This window comes from Sus scrofa, chromosome 6 (genome assembly GCF_000003025.6).
Source record: "Sus scrofa isolate TJ Tabasco breed Duroc chromosome 6, Sscrofa11.1, whole genome shotgun sequence".
Lineage (NCBI taxonomy): Eukaryota > Metazoa > Chordata > Mammalia > Artiodactyla > Suidae > Sus > Sus scrofa.
Window position 1 is genome coordinate 840,507 of NC_010448.4, and position 23,078 is coordinate 863,584.

The following is a 23,078-nucleotide window of genomic DNA, read 5'->3' on the forward strand; positions in this document are numbered from 1 at the left end:
GTGCGTGGCCGTGCGCTGTGTCCTGTGCACTTGTACATGTGTGCGCATGGGACTGCACGTGCACATTATGTGAGGTGTGGGGGGTGTGCACGGCCATTTGGTATGCGGTGTGTGTGTGCACAAGTGCTGAGGCGGGGGGGAAGGGGGCGTGAAGGGCGCAGGCAGGAGCTTGGGAGCAGTTGTGCAGGGAGGCCTGAGTGCAAACGCGGAGCGGGTCCTGCGCAGCCCGCTGATGGGGAAGGCGTGAGTGGCCGCTGCGTTTGGGCTGCACTTCGGGACTCCCCGAGGCATCCGGTCCCCCATCCCGTGTCCAGAGCCCCCTCCACGGTCGCCAAGGGCCCCGGGAACCCGTGACTCTGACCTCTGTGCAGGTTCTGAGGCCAGAGGAGGCGGGTGCAGGCAGCCAGACAGGGAGGGCCCCCCCAGCCACTGGGCTGCTGGCTCAGCTGAGGGCCAGCGTCCCACCCAGGACCATTTCACAGCAGCCCCCGCATCTGCCAGGCCTGGGACCCACCGCGCTGCTGCCAGGGCCCCTGCTGCGAACTCACGGCAGACCCTCAGCTCACCCGTTTGTCCCCCACACGTGGCCAGGCCATGTGCACGCACGTCGGCCCCACAGTGGCCCAGTGCCTCCCCTGCCAGCATCCGACCTCGCTTGACTGTGGTCCAGTCCCGCTGCCCCACCCTGAGCCCCTGTCCCCACTGGCAGTGCTGCCTGTGTCGGCCGTGGGGGTCACTGACCTTTGGGGGAGCAGGGGCCTCTCCCTGGAAGAGGGTCGGGCCGGCAGACCCAGCGGTGGAGAAGCCCCTCTACCTGTTCACAGCGGGTGGCCAAGCAGCCCGGCCACGGTTGCTTCCAGCCACGCTCCGCCCCCACGTGCTGCGGACCTGGGGCCCTGAGTGCCGCCTCTAAGGGGTGTCCTGGGGCCTGCGACTCTCGGCTGCACCCTCATGCCCTCTGCGCCTCCCGCAGTGATGAACGGCGGCAGCCACTCGCCGACAGCCATCAACGGTGCCCCGTCCGGCTTCAGCAATGGCCCGGCCACCTCCTCCACGGCCTCGCTGTCCACGCAGCAGCTGCCCCCGGCGTGCGGGGCGCGGCAGCTCAGCAAACTGAAGCGCTTCCTGGCCACCCTGCAGCAGTTCGGCAGCGACATCTCGCCGGAGATCGGGGAGCGCGTGCGCACGCTGGTGCTGGGGCTCGTGGTGAGTCGGGCGGCAGGTGCGGCTTCCGAGCGGGGACACGGTGACGCCGGGCGTGCCAGCCCTCGGCCCCTGCGCAGCCAGGCTGAGGCGTCTTCTCCCCACAGAACTCCACGCTGACCATTGAGGAGTTCCATTCCAAGCTCCAGGAGGCCACCAACTTCCCGCTGCGGCCCTTCGTCATCCCCTTCCTGAAGGTAGGGACAAACCCCCGTCCCCAGCTCTGCCACCTCGAATCCGCCACAGTCCTCGGCCCACCCGGGACCCTAGAAGTCCTTCTGGGGTCTGACCAGTCAGGGCCGATTCCTACAGACTTGTTGCCGGACTGGACAGTCACCCACCAAACCCAGTGCCCTAAGACAGAGCAGAGTGCCCAGAATTTTTGGTCAAATGCACCCATCCAGCTCTTTTTTGAGCACCTGCTTCATGCCAATCAATGGCCGTCGACTCGGTGGAGGTGGGCACAGAGCTGCAGGGAGGGTGGGGGCGGGGTGGGAGGGCAGCGGGAACAGAGCCCTCCAGGCCGTGCGGCCAGTGTGTGCAAAGGCCCTGAGCCGAGGGCATGCCCGCCAGGCCTGAGGAGCGGCAAGGAGGCCTGAGGCTGGAACGGGGTCTCGGGAGAGGGCCTGTGGACAGAAGGAGGGGCGGGTGCTGGGTGGTGGCGTGGGTGAGCGGAGGAGGGTGAGTGGGTGTCAGGTGGAAAGAGGCCAAGAGGTCATCACGGAAGAGACCCGGGCCCAGGGCCTGTCGGCGGGCGTGGCTGGCCCTGGGCAGGTGGCAGCACCAGGGCTTGTGAGCCATGCAGGTTCCTGGGCTCCAGCTCGGACCCACCGAGTCGGAATGCGTGTTTTGACGAGGTACCGAGAGACTGCACACACCCGGGACAAGTGTAGGTGGCACAGACCACACTCGACCCTCAGCTGCACCCTCAGCGGCAGGCCTGCGGCCTTCAGCCCTGCGAGGAGCATGCACCTCCCAGGGGGTGGACGTGAAGTGCTTCCCAGATTCTCTGACCCCCTGCTGCCGCCCCCAGGTCAGAGCTCAGCTGGGACATGCCAGCCCTGGGTGCTGCCAGCCTCCCCTGTGCGGCTCTCGTTTCCTGGCCCGTGCAAAGCTTCCAGCTGCGGGCCTTGCTTTGCCTGCATGGCCGCGCCCTGGTGGGGACCGCCTTCCAGAGGGTCTTGAGGACAGGCCAGACCATACGCACCCGGGTTCGAGCCCTGACACAGCCGCTCAGCCGTGTTGTCCTGGGCTGAGCTAGTCTCCCGGTTTGTGCCTCAGTCGCTGCAGCTGTAAAGTGGGAACCCTCTCAGGCTGTGAGGAGGCCGCACAGAGCAGCGCGTGTAGCGAATGCGGCACGTGCTTCGTCCGGGGACTCAGAGCGTCCCACACGCAGGTGTCCCTTTTGCAGCCGCCCAGCAGCTCTCCGAGGCGAGGGGAGCGGCACAGGCACAGGCACTGCCCGTTGACGGGCGGGGACACTGAGGCCCCGGGGTCCACGCTGCTGGAGAGGTGGAGCCGAGGCTGGCACGGGCCCATCTGACACCAAGCCTCCCCCGCACCCTGGCCCTCGCAGGGCGTGCCCCCCCGCTGCACCTGGGCCTGGGGACCCCGCCTCACGCCTCCACATCCGCTCCCTCCCGCCTCCCGCCCACACCCTGCGGAGCTGGGCTGAGGGTTGGGGCCCATCTGGCCATCATTTGCAATTCATCTGGAGCCCCTCCCGCCTCCGCTCCCCGCTCCCCATCCTGGACGCAGTGCGCCTGCTCAATCCCTCAGATCAGATGTTCGCAGCAGATGTCCTGCCTGTGTCAGCTGCCCTTGTTTATCCGAGGAGCAGGAGCAGGAAAACACCCCACAGCCCCGCTCTCGCCCTGCCAGGCCGCAGACCCCCGGCCCGGCCCACCCGCCGCGCCTTCTCCCCCAGCATCTCCGCAGGCGTGTCCCAGCGAGGTGCCCCCCAGGACGTGCCTCGGTTTCCCCTCTGCCCACGATGCCGTCACACGGCTCTCAGGGCTCTGGTGACCTGACTGACCTCCCGGTAATGGGGCCTGCTACCGTGAGAGGTCTGCTCGCCGTATCCCAGGCCTGTGGCCTTCGCGCCCCAGGCTCCAGGGCAACGAGACTGTCCAGCACCGACTCCATCCGTGTCCCTGCCCTGCGGGCCCTGGGGCGTGGCCCGTCCTGTTCCCCAGGCTTGTGGACAAGGCACTGGCCAGAGCCCTGCCCTGCGGCCCTGCCCAGGGAGTGACCCCCCCATGCACCTGTCGTGGGGCCCTGGTCTCTGGAGGGCCTGCCTGTGCCCGGCCTACTGGGCGGCCTTGGTGTCCCCGTCTGTAATTGCGGAGAGTGCTTCCTGGGCCTTGGCGCACCGTCTCCTGTAAAAGAGGTGGGAGCTGTGGCCAGCCCACCCAGCTCCAGCCCCGCTCTGACTTGGGGCGACTGAACCCGGCTTCTCAGTGCCCTGTTGTCCCTGGGCGTGATGACCCGTCCCGGGGGGACTGCGTGACGTCATTCACATGAAGCTCGTGGCAGCCTTAACCCAGGACCGGAGGAGCCAGAGCTTCTCCTCCGAGAGGAGGCAGGAGTCAGAGATGTTAAGTGACCTGCCCACAGTCACACGGCACAGCGGGGGGCTGGGGGCTGACACAGGGCCCGCAGTCATGCCAGCCGTGGGCGTGGCAGAGCCAGTCCTTGGCCAGGCAGCGGACACAGCACAGCCCTCCTCGTGCGGGAGCCCGCCGCGCTCGCATGGTGACTGCAGTTATTTTTGCCAATGCCAATCCTCCCACCCAGGTCCCATCAGTGCAGAGGCAGCGCCAGCCTCTGTTCAGATGGCAGAGCGGGGTCCACGGGCTTTTGCGGTGTCCACGGCCGCTCCGTGGCCAGGCCCCCCGGGGCCCTGGAGAGGGAATTGGGGCTGCTGCCCCAGAGGGAGGTGAGCGCCTCCCGACACGTTCTCTTCTGGCCTGGGGTCCTCGTTCCCCAGCCAAGGGGTCCCCCACCTCCCCTCCTGAGCATGACGTGCTCAGCTGAGCCGTGGGGCTTTCCAGAAGCTGGGGTGCTGCCCCTCCCAGCCAGCCCTCCCCCCCCCCGCGGCCCCGGCTCCCAGCTGGCCCCAGCCGGTCAGGCATCCAGATGTTTCCACCGCCCTAGCAGCCTAGCAGCGACGGCCGCGGTGCCTGTGCCGGGAGGGAGGGGCTGGCGAGAGAGAGGAGGACGTTTGGCGTCTGGGGCCTCCCGGGACCGCCTTTCCCAGCTCATGCGCCTAACGTGTTCGACAGATGGCGGGCTGGCCTCCGTTCAGCTCTCCAAATAGAAAAACAGCCTGGCAGCAGGCACTGCTCCCCAGAAGCGCATGGGCTTTGCCGCAGGCCGGGCGGAGGCGCTAGCAGGGCTGGGGTGGCAGAGGCCAGAGAAGGCAGCTTTGGAAGGCCTCGAGAAGGGGAAGGCACGTATTTAGAAACCCCTAGAATCTGGCTGTCCTTGCCGAGGCCCCCTCCAGCCTGCACCCCCAGGACGGGCAGCGCTGTCACATGCCAGATCGTTGTCACAGGCAGGGTCTGCCCCGGAATCCTGTGCCCGCCCTGCCGTGTCCTCATCCTTGTGTGTGAGGTCAGGTTGTCATGTCTGACCGGGAGGTGGCACAGGTGACGGCCCAGAGCGGTGTGGGCACACTAACACCTCCGCTGAGGGCGGGCTGGGACCCGCAGGAGCCTCACTGCAGAGAGCAGTGTGCGGGCTGCACTGGCCCCTCTCTAGGCCTCACTTTCTGGCTGCAGGCAGGGGTGGGGCATCTGGTACCTGCTTCAGCGACCTGGGCGAGGATCCTGGTGGTGGGCCCTCCTGCCCTCCAGAAGCCAATGCCAGAGGGAGTTTGGTGCAGGGAGAACCCCAAATCACTGTGCACTCTGGGGACGTGGTCCTGCCCTCATTCCCAGACTGCACTGGAGGGCCTCAGGGCCCAGAGAGGTCGTGCAGCCTGCTGAAGGTCACACAGCAAGGCTGGCTGTCGGCCTCCCTGCCTCACCTCAGAGCACCCTGGTGCCCTGAACTCAGTGAGCAGCCGTCTAAGCCCTTCCTCCCCCGCCCCCCAGGCTAACCTGCCCCTCCTGCAGCGGGAACTCCTGCACTGCGCCCGCCTGGCCAAGCAGACCCCTGCCCAATACCTGGCCCAGCATGAGCAGCTCCTGCTGGATGCCAACGCCTCCTCCCCCATCGACTCCTCAGAGCTCCTGCTGGACGTCAATGACAACGGCAAGAGGAGAACACCTGACAGGTACCCCCACCCCACCCCCAGCACCCCAGCAGCGCCCTGGACTCCTGAGAGCACTTCTGCTGCCAGAGCCCAGCGGCCCTCGTCCCAGGCCGAGGGAAGGCTGCTCATGCTGTGTCGCCTTCCATAGCCACAGTTACACTCTCACTGCACTAGTCACGTTCAGCCTTAACTGCACGGCCACCGCACGGGCTAGAGTGCCCAGAGGCTGCCCTGTGTGGCTGTGGCCAGGTCTCCTGAGCACTCCGATGGCCCCCACGCCAGGAGAAGAAGGGAGAGGCAGGAGAAAGGGTGTCTGGCGGGAGTTCCCTGGCTCTTCCTTTTGTGCTGGACCCCACATGTCCAGGAGCCCGAGGTCCCCAGGCACCTGGGCTGGCCCTCACTGCGGGGTCACAGCACTGGAGGCCTGTCCTGCTGTGGAGGGAGGGTGACTCCTCACCCCCTGAAAGGAGGCTCACGCTTCCTGACTCCTGCGCCCCAGGAGCCGGGGCCCGGGTGGGGTCAAGGCTGACCGGAGCCCCGAGGAGGGGGAGGGGGCACTGGGCTGGCCCCCAGCAGGTGTCTAACCCCCCCTCCCCGTTGCTCCCTCTGCCCCTGTCTCCCTCTCACCCCTCTGCCCCCTGGTCTCGCCTGCCCCTCGGAGCAGGACCAAAGAGAATGGGTCAGACCGTGACCCCCTGCACCCCGACCACCTCGGCAAACGGCCCTGCACCCTGAGCCCCGCCCAGCGCTACAGCCCCAGCAACGGGCTGCCGCACCCCGCGCCCCCTCCGCACTACCGCCTGGAGGACATGGCCATGGCCCACCACTTCCGAGACGCCTACCGCCACCTCGACCCCCGGGAGCTGCGGGAGCGCCATCGACAGCTGGGTGAGCAGCTCCCTGGCGGGGAGCACGCGTGCGCCGGCAGGGGGCATCTTTGAGCCGCCGTGTCACGTGACCACTGGCCCCTGGCCGTGTCTGTCAGGGAAGGGTGGGCGCTGAGGAAATGGGTGCAGGGAAAGGACTTGAGCCCCACCCCGGATGGGCTGCACCCGGCAGCCTGACAACAGCCATCTTTCTCAGGCCTCTGTCCTGGGACAGCTCCTGGGTGGGGGGTGGTGCTGTGGCTTCAGAGGTGCCTGTCTTGAGGGGCGCACAGGGCCAGGTATGAGACCTAGAGCCACTGCGGTGCACTGGCAGCCAGGAGAGACCGGCCCGTAGGGTCCCCAAGTCACAGGGGCTGCAGCCACTGCCAGGGCAGCCTGCGGGAAAGCGAAGGCACCACTGACCACACACGCCCGCCTCTGCTCTGGACGGGACCCGCAGAGGGTGGTTGTTGCGTGGAGGAAGGCGATGAGGGAGGCCAGAGGCCCTCTGAGCTCTCAGGCAGGGCACCTGCCCTCCCCCTTGGCTGGGTCGGAGCTCCCCCTCAGGGGGCGTGAGGGGTTAAGACAGGGCCCTGGGAGCCCCGGCGGTTCCTGGTAGCATGTGGCAGGCCGGTGGACCTCTCCTTTGCGCTGTGGGCTTTACCGAGGCAGCAGCCGAGTGTTGCGATTGGCCTGTGTGATGAGTTAGCAGGCCCACCCCACGGATGGGGACTGAGCCCCGAAGGGGTAGCTGACATCACCTTCTGACCCTCCTCCGTGCTGATCAAAGAGAGGAATGGGCCCCCCCAGCACCCCTGCCCTGCCCAGCGTGTCGGTGTGAGACAGCCTGGAAGCAGCTGCACCTGAGGCAGAGGCCCAGGGCACCCGTGGGGGACGCAGAGCAGGGTCAGCAGAGGCCTTGCCCCCTACAAGGCCGTCTCCCCGCCCCCACCCTGCAGAAGCTTCCAGGGCCCGAGCCGAGGCAGCAGGTGACAGCGTCTGGCTCCCGCAGCCGGGTCAGGCAGGTGCTGCCTCCCACCCACTTCTGCAAACGCAAAAATAAGTGCCAGCTGTCAAGCAGCTCTCAGCTACTATTTTGGTTGGGGCATTGGCGCGGCCCCAGCTCCGTGGGCAGCAGCGCAGGGCGGTGGACGGCGGCCTGTGGCCACCACCTCCCACCCTGCTGGAGTCTGAGGAGGCATTTCAGGTTTGGGGGCTAAAAGGGCCTAAGGAGACCCCAGCCCGGGAAACACGCCTCGCTGGCTCGCCGTGGTGGGGTGCGCGCCCAGCATCTCGCAAAGTGGAGGAGGAGCCCGTGCGAGGAAGCCAGATGCTGCCCCGCTGGCGTGAATGTCTCAGCTCACAGTTGTTTGGCTTCTGATTACGGAGTGGGGGCGCCCCGCTGTCTCAGTCTGGGGCGCTGTAGCAGCCAGCCGCTGAGGGCACAGCCCCGGCTTTGGCCAACCTTGCCTGACCCTGTTCAACATGTCCCCATAACCAGCCTCCGTCCCCTCATCCATCAAATGGAAGTGACGCCAGAGCCCCTCCTTCGGAGGTGGCACAGGGATGACAGGGTAAAGCACTTGGCACAGCGCCCTGCTGCACACCTGGGGCCACACGCCTGGGGCCGTCCCCCCACAGTGCACCTCCTGAGAGTCTTCCGACACCCCCGCGAGGCTACCGGGGAAAGACACTGAAGCCACGGCCAAGGCAAGGGGTCGGGGGCCGTGGATGAGCCTCAGGCTTCTGGCTTTCCTGATCCCACTGTTTCCCAGGAGATCACCTGAGATCCTGCAGATAAACCAGAGCTCCTGCCTTTACCAGGCTGGAGCTCAGCCCAGGGGACACAGAGGTGAAGGGGACACAGGCAAACGGGCCACGCCAGCCCTGCTGCAGGAACTGCAGTCTCTTGGGGGGACTGAGAATAAACAAAGCAGCACCGATAATTACTAAACAGACTAGTGGGGCTCAAGGACGTCTGAGGACCCAGGGCTGCGGGGAGGAAGGAGCCTGCGACCTGGGCTTTGAAGGGTGCACAGGAGTCCAGGTGCTCAGGGAGGCAGCAAAGGATGAACTGAAGCCAGGCAGCTGCAAGGAGGCCCTGAGGCTTTTGAGTTGCGTTGAAGTCCTTTCAGTGCGGCCTGAGGCCACTTGGCAGGCAGCAGGGAGCAGAAAGAGTGGGCCGATTTGGAGGTGGGGGGTGGACGGGTGGCCAAAGTGAGGGATGGGGACACAATAGAAGCCAGCCAGTTTCTCACCCCCAGGGCACTGGGCAGAGGATCAGGCCCAGGGTTGCCTTCCTCACCTCGCAGATTCCCAAGGAGGGCGCAGCCCAGCGCCAGGGCCTGGGGCGGGGCTGAGTTGCGCCGGGCGGGGCTCGAGGCCTGGGGGGGGCGAGGCTGGGGGGGGCTGAGTGCGCGGGCGGGGCTCGAGGCTGGGGGGGGCTGAGTTGCTCCGGCGGAGCTCGAGGCCTGGGGCGGGGCTGAGTTGCGCTGGGCGGAGCTCGAGGCCTGGGGGCGGGGCTGAGTTGCTCTGGGCAGGGCTGGAGGCCGCGGGGCGGGGAGGGGGCGGGACCTGAGCATCCTCGCCTCTGCAGCAGTGCACGGGTCGCGGCCTGAGGAAGTGATTGACCACAGGCTCACCGAGCGCGAGTGGGCGGAGGAGTGGAAACACCTCAACAACGTGAGTGTCCAGGCTCAAGACTCGGGGCACCGTAGCGATTCCCAGGCGCTCTGCCCAACCTGCGGGGGCTGCGGTCATGTGCCCTGCCCTTTGCCCTGCGCCCACCTATCTCAGGCCTCCCCTCCCCACCCACTTCTGGTCAGCCCCTCAGAACCCTCCCTTCTAGGCCCTGAGGTCCGTCTCAGGGGGAGGTCCTTTGGCCATGGGGTGGCACCCTTTCAACACCATTTCAGGGGCATCCCTGCCCTGCATCCTCTTTGGGAGGGGAGCCCAAGAGAAGGCAAGCTGGCCAGAGCAGTGCTGACCCATCTGCTCCACGGGCCAGACCCCACCTCGAAGGCTGAAAGGAGAGCCCCAGCCCTGGGTTTGAACACCGCCCCCCACCACCACCAGAGTGGTACCTGGATGCTGGGGGTCCAGTGGAGACCGGTGGTCAGGTGTCTTTCCAGGCAGCGGAGGTGGGTTTTCAGGCCGCTGCCTTGAGCCTTCGTGGGCAGACCTGGTGGACGGACAGTCTTCATCCGAGCCGCTAACCCGGCTCACCAGCTCACGGCGCCCGCCCACAGCTCCTGAACTGCATCATGGACATGGCCGAGAAGACGCGCCGGTCCCTCACCGTGCTGCGCCGCTGCCAGGAGGCCGACCGCGAGGAGCTCAACCACTGGATCCGGCGCTACAGTGATGCCGAGGATGCCAAGAAGGGCCCCTCGCCCACTGCCCGGCCCCTCAGCAGCTCTGCTGGCACAGACGGGTCTCAGCTAGGTGTGCACTTGGGGGGAAGAGGGGCAGGTGGGCGAGGCTGAGGCCGTGAGCCCCAGGAGCGGGACTCTCACAGGGCCCTGCCATGAAATAGCCCCCAAAGCATTTCACTTTAGAAAAGAGGGACCTTTGTCTGCCGGGAAGCCAGACTCATGGTTCCAGGGGGTGGGCGCGCAGCTGGGAGGCGCCTGGATGAGGACCGTGGAAACAGAGAGACCTCGCACAGCCCAGCTCCCAGCCACAGCCAAGGCCCACCGGCCCCGGGGTGTCTCCCTTCCCGACATTCCCCTGAGCCCCCCTGCCAGCACCTGATACCAGGACCCATCCGTGGGTATCTCGGGGACCCCAAGGTTCCACGTAGACCCAGCAGGGGGTGGCCTTGTCCTGTGCTTGATGCTGGCCCCCCTGTGTTTCAGACCTCCACCGGGAGTTCATGCCTCGGACCCTGTCCGGCTACATGCCCGAGGAGATCTGGAGAAAGGCTGGTGAGTGGGCACGGTGGTGAGTGGGCACAGCCCGGGGCCCCAGACCCTCTCGCCTCCCCCATCCACCACAGGCCCCTCCTCAGGCTGCCCTCAGAATCTCAGGGGATGCCCTGCCTCCGTGCAGTAGAGGGCGGGCTTTGGCGATTCCTCTACCACGCCTGGCCACCCGCCGTGCGCAGGACGCCTGCGCGCCGGGAGACCGGCTAGGCTGGCCCGCATGACCGCCAACTGGAGGCATCCTTTGCAGAGGAGGCTGTGAACGAGGTGAAACGGCAGGCAATGTCCGAGCTGCAGAAAGCCGTGTCGGATGCTGAGCGCAAAGCCCACGAGCTCATCAGCACGGAGCGGGCCAAGATGGAGCGGGCCCTGGCTGAAGCCCGGCGGCAGGCCTCCGAGGACGCCCTCAGCGTGGTCAACCAGCAGGAGGACTCCAGCGAGGTAGGGCTGCCCGCCCACCCCACGCCCTGCCCCACACCGCCCCGGCCAGGACCGGACCCCCACTCTGCCGCCTCCCTGCCACGCCACCTTGGGCAGCCGGGGGCCCTCTCCCCACGTGGCCTGGTGAGGCGGGCCCTTTGCGGTCCCCGTGATGCAGACGTGGAAATCGAGGGCTCCAGAGGGCAGGTGCCCCCCCTCCCCGGTCACACGCTAGGAAGTGGCAGGGCCCTTGTTGAAACCCAGGTGGGCAGACACCGAAGCCTGCGTTCTCTCTCACCTGTGGAATCGGGGCAGGCGGTGGGGGGGGGGACCGTCATTGTGCTGGGGTCTGCACCTCGGGGGGCTGGTCCAGCAGCGCAGGTGGGTGACCCTGGGTGACTCCTTGTCCGAGAGGAGCTGGGGACGGCAGAGGAGTTGGCGGGGGAGTCATGGGGGGTCCCTCTCCCAGGGTCCTAGGAGTGCCCCCGGGTTTGTCTGGACCCGAGCCAGCCCTGAGGGAGGGGTCGGCAGAAGTGGACGCCTGGCCAGTTTGCCCATCGCTGTAGCGGCTCTTTCTGCCGACGCCCTCGGAGCAGAGCACACAGACCTCGCATCCAAGGGGGCGGCACGCAGGCCAGGCGAGGCGCTTCAGACAGCCGACGGGTGGAGGGATGAGCTGGGGTTTCAAGGGGGCTCGGCAGCAGTGCTTTCCGAGCGGACCCGGAGGAAGCAGGAAGTGGGTCAGGAGCAGCGAGGGCTGGGGAAGGGGAGCCTGCCGAGTGTGGCCAGCGGGGGGCTTTGGGGGCTGAGTGGGCCTTCCCCCCCGCCCCCCGGGCGGGTTTGGGCTTCCCCATCCCGCCACTCCGGACTGCTGTCTCCGGCCTTTCGCTGAAATCCCTGCCTACCTCTGCCCATGTGGGCGTCTGGGGTCCTCGCATGTTCCCCAAAAAAGGGAGCAGAGGCCCAGTGTAGAGGAAGGGCTTGGCCATGTACCCCACCTCTGTTCTGCCAGGGCCACCACATTCTCGGGTTGGAGCCCCGGTGAGGCCAGGAGGGCTTCCTGGAAGAGAGGGGAGGGGTCCTGGGCTGAGGTCCACACCATGAACCTCTCTGGGGTGGGCTCGATTGTGGGTCCGTGTTGCCCCCATAGTGGCCCAGCCGAGGGGCTCAGCTGCGCGTCAGCCGGGAGCTCTGGGGCTCTGCCGTTTTTCTGTTCTCACGCGATGCCAAGGCTGGCTCTGCGGGTTTGTTTGGAGCGTGTGCTTCCCTTTTCCGCCACGGGCTGGGGACCTCGGGACCTGGGGGGCCCGGCCCGCATCCCCTCTGACCGTCTCTCCCTCACACCCAGAGCTGCTGGAACTGCGGGCGCAAGGCCAGCGAGACGTGCAGTGGCTGCAACGCGGCCCGCTACTGCGGCTCCTTCTGCCAGCACAAGGACTGGGAGAAGCACCACCACGTGTGCGGCCAGAGCCTGCAAGGCCCCGCGGCCGCCACTGACCCAGGGCCAGGACAGCCCGACGCCGCCGGCCTGGGCTCCTGCCTGCCCCCGGCCGCCGCCGCCAGCCCCAGCGAGGCGGGCTCCACGGGGCCCTCCCGCCCCGGGTCCCCTGGGCCGCCCGGCCCGCTGGACGCCGCGCCCCGCTGACCCACCCGTCCCGGTGCCCGGCCCTCGGCCGCCGCCCAGCCCTGGGAGCCGACCGACCGTCGGAGTCACTGCTGCTACTGCTTCTCTCCAGGAGAAAACCGAACCAACGAAACTGCATCAACGCAACTTCCTCAGCTCTCAGCTACCTGAGATCACGCAGCGACCTCTTCTCGCATCTCAGAAACCTCCCACCAAGCTTTAGCCCGCGGGCATGGCGGGCATCACTCCAGGCCCGCCCCCTTCTCTCTCTCTCTCTCTCTCTCCCGTTTTTCTGTCTCTGTGACTCACACACATTCTCTTCAATGAAAACGATCGACTTGTTTGGCGGCTTACATTTTCATTGAAGAACTTGGGGGTGGGGGGCCTTGCGGCAGAAGAGCTACTCACAAATGGACAAAGCAAACGGGGGGGGTTTCCCTTCCCGATGAAAAAGGAAACTGTTCTTTTATAACTGGAGATCTGAGCCACTCTGTCACCGAAACCACCCAGGGCTGTGTGGCCACTGCGGTGAGGACAGAAGAAAGATTTCAGTTCTTGACTCAAGAGGTATTTTTGGGGGTTCAGATTTTTTTTTTTCCTTTAACGTCAAACTCTTTGGCTTTAAGTAGAAATCCAAAAAGTTTTCTTAAAAAAGATAAAGGACGCCTACCTGTAAACTACCTTGCCAGCTAGCCAGCCAAGGACGCCGGACACACCTCTGCTCCAAAGGAAATCCAAAAACAAACACCAGAAGTCCAAACCCAAAATTTGCCTGTCACTGCCAAAGTGTTTTTTTCCGCTGTCTTTCGTCCACGCGGGGCTTGTTCAGACCTCGGTCTTTTCTCTTGCTTTGATTCTGATTGGGGGGTATGGGGATGTTGGGGTTTGGGGTGTCTGGCCTCCGCCGGGGACACCCAGGGCGGGCGGCACGGCCCCGGGCACCTGCGTGTGCGCAGGGCGATCCGTGGCCTGTCCTGCTGCCGTCTGCGAATTTCCATCGCTTTGCGTTCTTCCCACTTGCGAACGGAGTGCTCCCGTGTCCTTCCCAGAGAGAAGTCATTCGAGACAAAACTGTGACAATCTTTGGGGCTGATGCTCCCCTGCCCTTCCAAGCGCGAGGAGGCAGCACCTGGGCCTTCAGCTGCTGCTGCTCACGGCTCTCCTCTACCTCCGCACCAGCCTCCCGCAGCCCCGCAGCTCCTGCAGAAGAAGGGACACAACTACCCGCAAAAGCAGTCTGTCCTCCCCGCACCTTGTGGAGACTTGGTCACTGTATATAAGCCTGCATTTCTCTCCACATGCTCCTCAGGGGAGGGTCTCCCTGAAGCCCCCGACCCCCCGAGCCTGGCCCTGCCCCCAGCACTCAACTACCCCAGGATCACAAGCAGGAAATAAAGGAGGAGGAAAGTCTGCCCCTTGCTCAGTGGGAGAACAAACAGCAGACGCGGCCCCTGGTCTGCGTGGGCTCGCGCGGCTGGAAGAAGGTCCCGGGACTGGAGTGCAATAGTGACCCGCTACTGAAACCCCGGGGCCGGGGCCGGGGCCCTGCCGAGAGGCGGGCCGTCAACAGTAGACCATACTGTGAATGTACATAGTCCCTGCAGAGTCGGAGGAGGAGGACAAAGAGATGTTTGCCAAATAAAAAAAAATTAAGAGAAACCACGGAAGTATGTAAAGCTTAGGAAACAGGTTTCCAGAGAAATCTGGACCGTGTGTACGGTAGCAGTGGCTTTGGTGACCGCTGTTGTTTTTCAGAGCAGTTAGAATTGATCCCTTGAGTTTTGAGAGGAAGGATCCCATCCGGCCCCACAGACCAGGTGCCATCTGAAGCCCACGCGGCAGGACCCCCCACCCTGTTGGACCAGCACTGCCGCACCCTCCAGAAAGCTCCGCACGCCTCTCAGAGCTCGCTGCTGGGGGGTCCGGAAGAGCTGGGGCCGTTGGGATTTGGCTCTCGTGGGGCAGCACCTGTTTCCAGGCCACACGCATCCAACTGCTGAAACCTGTGCGGTTTGGCAGGTGCTGTGAAGTTGCTCCCCCGGCCTCCGCTCCCACAAGGCTGTGCTGGTGGATGGGTGGCGTCCTGGGCAGGCTGGGGGTCGGGTGCAGAGTCTGAGTCCCTGCCTTTGGGGTGAGACCACTGGCCCGAGCGGTGTCGGGGGGAGCCCTCAGCTGCAGCCCTGCCGGGTGCTTGGCCAGCCTCTGTTCCCCTTCCTCTCTGAGCACAAGCAGACACACCTGGGATGGTCACATGTTGGCCAGCTGGTGACCTCCGGCCAGACCAGCCTGCGGGGTCAGACCACAGGCTGAGGCCCCAGATGGGATGGCCCCTGCCATCCCAGCTGTAGGCAAGAGGTTGCCGTGGAGCCAGCCGGAAAAGGCCGTTCTCCCAGCAGTCCCATGTCCATCTCCCGTGTGCCCTCCCCTGCCACCGTCCACGCCGCAGAAGCCTGGCCTGAGGGGCTGAGCAGAGGCCACCAGATGGAGTCCCTGCCGGCGGAGCGCATCCACAGCAGATGGCAGCCGCGTGAGGTGGGAGGCTCGCAGTGAGGCCCAGGGTGGGCAGGGGGCGGTCGGGGCGTGCCATGTCCGTGCATGTCATGGGTGTGGGCTGCCAGCCCCTCCTGCCAGGGTCCCTTCGCTGCTTTGGGAACTGGCGTTTCTGTCATCTTTATGCTCAGGCCCTGTTTGGCCGACGACCGCCTAGCTTTGGTCAGGGTAGGCGGGAGCCCCTGCCTGTGTTAGGCCAAGAGGGGGTCCGGACGGAAGGGGCCCAGCCTCCCCTCCCGGCCCGGAGGCCGTCCTGCCTGCTGCCTCCTGAGCTTGTTAGCCATTGGTGTGTGTGCGAGGGTCTCCTCCCCCGGGCCCCTGCCAAGATGGGACATGCTGGTGACCTCAAAGCACCGTGAGACACGATGCTCAGAGAGGCCCTCTCCCCCAACTCCAGCCAAGACGGCAGCCTTGCCCCTTCTGTTCCGAGGCCGAGGCCACGGCAGGAAGGCAGCGGGAGGCCTGCGCAGGTGGAGTGCCCAGCCCACAGGGCCAGCCCGGGACAGAGGGCTCGTCCTGCCCCTGGATGCAGGGCCCTTCGGCCTTTCCCACCCCTTCCTCTCTGGCCCTTCTCTCAGGGCGCGTCACAGTCTGCAGGTGGCATCCGGGGGTGTCTGTTGGCAAAGACTAGTGCCTCCCGCTCCCGTGTCAGCAGCCTAGGACACCCCAGACTCCGTCTGAATAGAGGGTCCCATCCCCATGGGGCAGCAGGGAAAGGAAAACCTTGGGTGTTAGCAGGGCAGAGAGGAGAGCTAGAGAAAGCCTCGGAGTCGGGGGGGAGGGCCCTGGGGCCAGGGGAGCCGGCCTTGCTGGAGGGGCGGCTTGTGGCTCAGCATGGGGGGTGACTCCTCAGGGCCCGGGAGGGTCAGTGGGTTAAGGATCCGGCGTTGCCGTGAGCTGTGGTGTAGGTGCAGATGCAACTCGGATCCCGCGTGGCTGTGGCTGTGGTCAGGCCGGCGGCTGCAGCTCCGATTAGACCCCTACCCTGGGAACCTCCATATGCTGCGGGTGCGGCCCTCAAAAGACAACACTAATTAATTATTTGTTAGAACAAAGGACGAGGGACACAGGCCGTCCTCCGCTGGCCGAGGGGCCCGCAGCCACCCGCGGCCTGGTGACAGTGGGTTCATCTCCCGCCTCCCTTTTCTATGTGGTTTATTCTGTAATTCCCCCTAAGGGGCCGGACCGAGTGCAGGGTCCTGGTGGCCCCTCCCGTGTCCTCTGATCTCTCTCTGTTTGATTGGGCGCCGGAAGCCATCGTGCTGAGGCCGTGCGGGTTGTGTCAGGTCATGAAACGCCATTCGCCGTCGGGGCACCAGGCCGCTCCGTCCAAGCCCGTTTCACACGTGTATTCACCCCATTCTCAGTGCCGGCAAAGACGCCCAAGACCCTGCCCCACAGGGGTGGACAGACGTGTGACGTCCTGTTGGGGTGTGGCCCGCTGCCTCCTTTGCTCTTGCCCAGTGGGGTGAACTTGCCAAGGCTGTGTCCTCAGGGGTGTCTGGATGACCTCGGAAGCCCAGGTGACACCCATGGCTTCAAGGGCCTGAGCCCCCTGCCGGTGGCTGTGTGCACACCTGGACCCTGAGAAGCTGGGTGTCCCGGCCGTCGTGTCCTGACTCCCAGGGCAGGTTCCGCCCAGAGCAGTGTCCAGGGCGAGGGCCCCAGGCTCGCTGGCGGCCCCTGGGAAGAAGAGGCGTTATTAATATGCCAGCCCCGTCTGGAACATGGTGTATTTTGAAAGGCATCCCTGGAAAGGCCAGCATGGGGGCGAGCTTGTCCCCACGCCAGGCGGCTGGCAGGAGCCCCAGCCCAGCCTGGTGTGTCAGCAGTGTCAGCACAAGAAGGGATGACAGCAATTTTCCATTGCCGAGGTCTGAGCTCAGAGCGGGGCTGGCCACGCCGGGCCCGAGTCCAGCCGGCTCTTGGCTTGGAAACAGCGGCCATGGCGTCCCCCCCGACCCACGTGGACGTAGAGAGAAGGGCCGGGCAGAGGCCACCAGGTGGAGGGGCCCGACTGCCCGACAGAGTCCTGCAGCGGCTGCTCTTCTGCCATGTCCGGCCAGCCTTGGGCCGAGGCCCTGTCCCCAGTGCTGCCCTAGATGCCCACTGGCCGGCCAGGGGGGACCTGGGTGTGTGCTTCTTGCACAGGACAGACAGAGGGTCAGGCCTGGGCCACAGGAGGGAGAAGCGGCAATCAGGAAGGCTTCCTGGAAGCTGAGGCACAGTGGCGATAGTGCCCCAGGAACCTCACACCTGCACGTGCTGCTGTGTGGCGCTGGGGGAAGAGGCCCCCATTTGCGGAGGTGGGGCAGCTGGGAGGCCGGCCTGCGGCCTCAGGCGGGTCTCTAGGCTCTGCCCTGCCCCCTGCCCAGAGGTGGTCTTTGAGGCCTGGGGTGGCGGAACGATGAGGTCTTAGTTCAGCCTCTGCAGAGGTGAGGACAGAGCCGGCACAGTGTCCCTCACGTCCTTCTAGGGCACACGCCCGCTTCCCCCCCAATGGCCCTGGGGTTCACAGGCTGCAACTCTCCCCTCCCCCAACTCCACCTTCCCCGGGAAGGGATTCCCATGGCTGGACTGGGAATGGCCAGCTACGGCCTGCAGGGTGGGTGATGGACTGGGTTGGCCAGGCGCCCAGAAGGTGCCCCATGAACACGTCTCAGGAGGATGGGAAAGGCACAGCAGAGCTCCCCAAGTTCTGGCCAGGACAGGGGAGGCCAGAGCTACTGTGGGAGGACAGGTGGAGGGACCGGGGCACACAGTGTGACACAAGCCTGCAGCCGCCCTTGGGACGTGGGGAGATGAGGCCGGGGTTGACACAGGGCCTTCAGGCCCCCCTGTGTCCAGCCCTGATCTGCCCAGAATTCCCACCACGCCCTGCGGCCCTGGCAGGATTCCTGCTTCATTTAAGTGGTTTACACCCAAAAGCTGGCCCAGATGGGGGTGGGGTGGGGCTCCGTGGGGAATCCGGGAGGAATCAGGAGGGACAGAGGTGGGCCCCTCTCTTCCAGGCCCGGGACCCAGCCCTGGATCGGTCCCCGAGGAGGCTGACTTCGAGGCACCCCCTTCCCCAGGCTCACGTGTTTCCTCTACCCAGCCCACCTTCGCCTCGGCTCTGCCTGCCCTGATCCGTGAGGGCCAACTCAGTTGCCACCTCCTCCAGGAAGCCTGCCCTGTCACCACCTCTGCTCATGCCTGCGTCATCCAGTATCAGCCAAGTGCAAGAAGGGCGACCCCAGGAGTCTCCTGGCTCCGGTGTGAGGCCGAGCTGATGCAGGAGGCCCCCCACGCCCCCCGGCTCTGCCTCAGCTGTAGCCCCCACCACGAGGGTCCTGGAGGGGCAGGAAGAAGGGCACAGAGCGCGGCTCTGACCTCTGACCGCTCAAGGCCCGGAAGCCCGGATGGAGGCCCGCCCCCCCCCATCTGAAGCACTCTAGTGGGAGCAGCTGGCCTGCAGGAGGACTTAAAAGCGGGCAGGGCGCCGGCGGGGCTGGCGGGGAGGTGAGCGCCTTGGTGCCCGGCTCCCGTTCTGTCCCCATGTGGCCCTTCCTCAGCCGTGCTCTCTTCCCACCCCCCACCGAGGCCTGGCTCCAGAGGGCTTCCTCGGACCCGGAGGCCCAGGGCTGGGGCGCCTGGAGCCGGGCCGAGAAGACCCCTCTGGGTGCAGGGGATGGGGGCAGGGAGGCGGAGGAGACGGTGGAGGCGCAGGCGGAGGACGAGGGAGACACAGGCTTCCTGCCGTCGCTCTTGGAGAGGGAGGGCCTGGCCGAGGGCTCTGTACCTGACCAGGTGACGGGCGGAGGGCCTGGCGGAGGCTGGTTGCGGGGGGGCTGGGGGGGCTGGATGGCTGTGGCCCTGCCCCCAGGACTGGGAGGGCCATGGTCCCCCTGCCTGAAAGAGGGTGTAGGGAACCCCCTGCGCCCAGGCCGGAGCGGGCAGGGCCTCTCTGGCCTGGAGGGGACTTTGTGTGTTTGTTGGTGGCCAGGGGGTTACAGGGGCTTCTCTGCAGGGCCGAGTCCATGCAGGGCCTTCTCTTTGCCCTTTGGGGGCCCCCAGTGTGACCTTGAAAACAGGCAGGGTCAGGCCTGCTCCCCTCCCTCCCTCCAGAGGAGCCTGGGGGCCGCCTGCCTCAGGCTCAGCCTGGACCTGTGCTGGCAGGAGCTGGAGGCCATCAGGCTGAAGCTGTGGGCCATGGAGCAGGCCCAGGGGCCGGAGCCGCAGCCCCAGCAGCAGGAAGAGGAAGACGCCGGGGCCCTGCTGGCCGGGCAGCTGCTGAGCCCAGAGGCAGGTAGGAGCCAGCGGGCCAGGCCAGGCCCTTCCCTGGGCGGGTGGCCCCAGCGTCTCGAACATGCAGCTCTGAGCCCCTTTCCTTGCAACGTGGGAAGCGCCGTGAGCTCCTGCAGAAAGAGGCGGGGTTTCCCTCAGGTCGGGCCTGGCCGGGGGTCCTTCTAGGCAGGCCCCAAGGGTGGTCTCTCCAAGAAGCTGGGTGACCCTCTCCCCCGAGAGTAAGGACTGAGCCACCAACGAGAGGCGCCGGCCCTTAACAGCTGCCGGGAGCTCCCTGCCCGGGGTGAGCCCCAGTCCTGAAGCCCTTTTCTCCATAGACACCCCCACAGAGAAGGTGGAGGCCGACCACAGATCCGTCTACGTGGGTAACGTGAGTGGGGGCAGGGGAGCGAGATGGGGGCAACCCAGCAGCAACCCCCCCTCCCCCGGGTCTGCAGCTGCCTCCTGGCTGTCATCAAAGGAAGGGACACAATCAAAGCCACCCAGGCCCAGAAGGAAGAAGCGGGGGCGGGGGTGGGTAGTCGGCTGGGGGCTGTCCCCAAGACGGGGCTTGGGCCCTTGGTCGTCAGACCTCATTTCCCACGATGGGCTGGGATTCCGCATTTCCCACGTGAAGTCTCCCCATTGGCCGGTCATTGGCAGTGAATTCCACTTTAAAAAGCCACATGCCCTCTGCCCAGGACAGTAACCCGGATGATCCAGGAGCGTTCACCCGGGTGGCCAGTCCAGCTCTGGCATGGGTGGGGGGTGAAGGCCTCGGCTGCCACCCAACACCCTGGGGCCCCGTCAACTCCAGGAATAAATGAGTTGCAGGAGACCCTGGGTGTGAGGCCCGGGCAGGAGCCCTCACACCAGGGCCTGTGCCACAGGTGGACTACGAGGGCACAGCCCGGGAGCTGGAAGCTTATTTCAACCACTGCGGGGAGATCCACCGGGTCACCATCCTGTGCGACAAGTTCTCTGGACACCCCAAGGGGTCAGTGGGGCCTCGGGGGAAGGGCCTTGGGCGGGGCTGAGCACCAGGTACAGGGGTGCCCGGGTGGCTGAGCCTGGCTTCACCCACCCCAGCTATGCCTACATAGAGTTTGCCACCGAGAGCTCTGCCCACGCCGCCGTGGAGCTGGACAACAGTGTTTTTCGAGGCCGGGTCATCAAGGTGTGTGTCCCCCATGTCACCGCCCTGTTAACCCAGTAATCCCTGAGGGCCAGGACGGACAGCCACACCTGCCTGAGGACGCGGCTGCCCCAGCTGGGCCCTTCTCCAATCCCAGTGTTTGGGCACGTCCGCTGGGGGGAGCAGGGGCACCTCAGACCCTAGTGGGTTTGGCCTGAGTGTAGCCCCCCCCGGGGGGGGGCTCTCTTCCTGAACCAGACCCTATAGCCCTGCGGGGGGAGATGTTGGCTTGACACCGGCTGTGGCTGGGCTGTTTCGGCCTAAGTGGGGATCTTGAGGTGGTCAGGAACAGACTAGGGTCTGCTGCCTCGGGCAACCCCAGGTCCTGGGGCCGCCAGGGCCTGATGGGCGATGGGCCTCTGTTCACCTGCCTGTGCACCTTCAGCAGAGAAACCTAGGAAGACTTTCTGGAGGCAGCTTTAGCCCTGGGCTTGGGAGGAGGGTGTGAGAATAGAGGTCTCGGGCCCGACTGGGCCTTTGGTTCCAGGTGCTGCCCAAAAGGACCAACTTCCCAGGAATCAGCTCCACGGACCGCGGGGGCCTTCGGGGACACCCCAGCGCCAGGGGACGACCCTTCCCCCACAGCAGCCTCGAGCGCGAGCGCGGGCCTCGTTTCAGACCACGAGGGCGGAACCGGTGGGCAGCGCCCTGGGACGGTGGGATCCTATTGGCGCAGGCCCGGGTGGGCGGGGCTCTCTCGGGTCGGTGGGCGGGGCCCTGAGTCCAGCTCCGCCCCCGTCTCTCCCCGTGCAGGGGGCGCGGAAGAGGCTCGCCCTGGTATTCGCCGTATTGAGACGAGGGCCGATGACCAGAGTGGGGCTGGGTCCAGAGGAGAGAGGGGCGCTCCACGCGGGATCGTTTACTCGGGGGAGAATAACTGCCCCGTCCCCCTTCACTTCGCGGGAGGACAGCAGCCAGGACCTCGCCCAGGCCCCACGGTCCATGCCACCAGTCACCAAGCAGGGCAGGGGCGGGCCTGGCACAGAGCACCGGTCGGGGCTTTGGAGGGCACCTGGCGCGCTGCAGGCAGGTGAGGCCCGGGCAGCGCAGGGGCGGCTCCCCGTTGGCATATTCAGGGCTGTTTGTAGATAGATAAGTAGGAACGTGTGTCTTAACGGTAAAGCATAAATTATTAAACTTGAATATTTTTTACAAGCATATGGCACCAGGCCCCAGCCCTTATTTGCCTCACTGGGACGCTGTGCTCTCAGGGGCAGACTCTGCAGACCAGGTGGGTGAGGGGACATGGCTGTGGTGAATGGGCCCCAGCTCTACCCATTTTCCGCTAACAGGGTGTCACCACCAGCACCCACGCCACAGGGGCAGCTAACTGTCCAGGTCATCTGGCCTTCAGGTCACACGCTCCCCCACAGCCAGTGGCACAGAACCCGCCTCTTGTGTCCTCACCCTTAGACAGTGCGGGATGGTGCGCCTGGGGCACCAGGAGGCAAAGGGGTTTCCCCGCCGGGCACTCTGCCTGTGGCGCCTCTGAAGCAGACACCCAGCCTTCTCCCTGGAGTGCACAGAGCCCTGCGCTCGGAGCCGGGAGAGGCGGCTGCAGGCCCGCCTGCAGACCCGCGGTGAATAACCACCAGTGGATGATCCTTGCCTGGGCTTTTCTGAAGCCACTCCCTTCACTTTGCAACATTGTATCGGTTGCTTAAGCTGCGAACACAGCTGCTCTGGGCTCTAGTCCAGGTGGAAGGTCCCCAGTCGGGCGTCCTCTGGGGAGGACGGGCCTCTGCTTCATCCTGTCCTTGACGTCCTCCCTGAGGCCAGGGTCACACCATTGTGATCTGGAGTCAGCACTGGCCCTGTACCGGGGTGAAGGCTGACCCACCCCCAAAATATGCCCGCATCCCAGCCGCCGGCACCTGTGGATGAGCTCAGATTTAGAAAAGGGGCCTCTGCAGACGTGGCTGTGCTAAAGATCTGGAGATGAGACCTCCTGGGCCATCTGGGTGGCCCGTCTCGCTGGCTGCGCGAGACAGGCATCTGCGAGCTGAGGAACGCCAGGGACCGCTGGCAGCCATCGGAAGCTGCAGAGGCCTGGAGCGGGACTCCCCCCACCCCCACCCAGCGCCCCCAGAAGGAACCGGCCCCTCGGCACCTTGACTTCTGTCTCTGATGTCCAGAGCTGTGAGTACGTCAACACACACACACCAGCCCCGCCCCCACAAAAGGCGGCAGGAGGCCCAAGGGTCAGGGACTTGCCGAGGCTGCTGGGAGCGCAGGGCAGGGCCTGCACCGCGTGCACCTGGGGGCTGCAGGACCCGTGGTGAAGGTGATGAGGCTCCCCTCTAGGCGAAGGTTTGTGCGGGTCCCGGCGCATTCATCACGTGAGCTGCTTTTCTGGGCAGTCCCGCGGGCAGGCGTCTAAGCCCGAGGAACTAGACCCTTTTCCAAAGTAGTTTCTTGATCCCTTCTGTGTGGCCACTTGGAGGAGGGGGGCCAGGAGCCCCCCCTTTCCCATGGATGCCAGGCTCAGGCAGCCATGGTGGAGGCAGGGCGGAGAATGCTGTAGGCCAAGGGCAGCCAAGGCTTTTCACCTCCACCTTCTCAGCTGAACCCATAAGACAAGATATGCCAGGACCCCTGTGCCCTTCTGGCCTGGGGCACAAGGAGAGGGGGTGCTGACGGGGAGGGAGGGCAGAAGTCACCTGCAGTGGCAGCAGCCAAGGGCTGACTAGGAGGTGACCTGATGGGGCTCACCTCTGGGGTACAATGTGCCCACGGTGGCAGGGGACAGGGAGGCAGGGGGCCCACAACGAGG

General features: G+C 65.7%; 2 protein-coding genes across 12 annotated transcripts in view; both read left to right on the top strand.

Annotated features, from left to right (window-relative positions):
- The window catches only part of CBFA2T3 (CBFA2/RUNX1 translocation partner 3), a 75,286-nt gene extending 61,343 nt beyond the window's left edge, over positions 1–13,943 (top strand). For 6 of the 9 annotated variants that reach the window (XM_021093634.1, XM_021093636.1, XM_021093640.1 and 3 more), the window contains 9 exons: positions 974–1,206; positions 1,311–1,400; positions 5,301–5,482; positions 6,126–6,349; positions 8,924–9,009; positions 9,576–9,771; positions 10,185–10,253; positions 10,501–10,691; positions 12,019–12,315. In XM_021093634.1, the coding sequence (XP_020949293.1) occupies positions 974–1,206; positions 1,311–1,400; positions 5,301–5,482; positions 6,126–6,349; positions 8,924–9,009; positions 9,576–9,771; positions 10,185–10,253; positions 10,501–10,691; positions 12,019–12,315 (1,568 nt within the window). Of the gene's footprint in view, positions 1–973; positions 1,207–1,310; positions 1,401–5,300; positions 5,483–6,125; positions 6,350–8,923; positions 9,010–9,575; positions 9,772–10,184; positions 10,254–10,500; positions 10,692–12,018 lie in introns of all 9 variants that reach the window. The other 3 variants (XM_021093635.1, XM_021093633.1, XM_021093631.1) reach the window with 2 other exon arrangements.
- Positions 14,099–21,463, top strand: PABPN1L (poly(A) binding protein nuclear 1 like, cytoplasmic). 3 transcript variants are annotated; one of them, XM_013994396.2, is made up of 8 exons: positions 14,099–14,826; positions 17,856–18,633; positions 19,003–19,132; positions 19,449–19,501; positions 20,001–20,107; positions 20,200–20,287; positions 20,793–20,941; positions 21,059–21,463. In XM_013994396.2, the coding sequence occupies exons 2-8, from the start codon at positions 18,382–18,384 to the stop codon at positions 21,096–21,098; spliced, it is 819 nt and encodes a 272-aa protein (XP_013849850.2). In that variant the 5' UTR covers positions 14,099–14,826; positions 17,856–18,381; the 3' UTR covers positions 21,099–21,463. The 3 variants fall into 3 exon arrangements, with proteins under 3 accessions (XP_013849850.2, XP_013849851.2, XP_020949304.1); XM_013994397.2 differs by lacking the exon at positions 20,200–20,287; XM_021093645.1 differs by lacking the exon at positions 20,200–20,287 and having other exon boundaries at positions 17,856–18,345.

Excerpts from the sequence above, each read along its gene's own strand:
- PABPN1L (XM_013994397.2), top strand. The coding sequence starts at position 18,382 with ATGTGGCCCTTCCTCAGCCGTGCTCTCTTCCCACCCCCCACCGAGGCC. Across the intron at positions 18,634-19,002 it reads AGGGCTCTGTACCTGACCAG|GAGCTGGAGGCCATCAGGCT; the intron begins GTGACGGGCGGA and ends CTGTGCTGGCAG. Across the intron at positions 19,133-19,448 it reads GCTGCTGAGCCCAGAGGCAG|ACACCCCCACAGAGAAGGTG; the intron begins GTAGGAGCCAGC and ends TTTTCTCCATAG.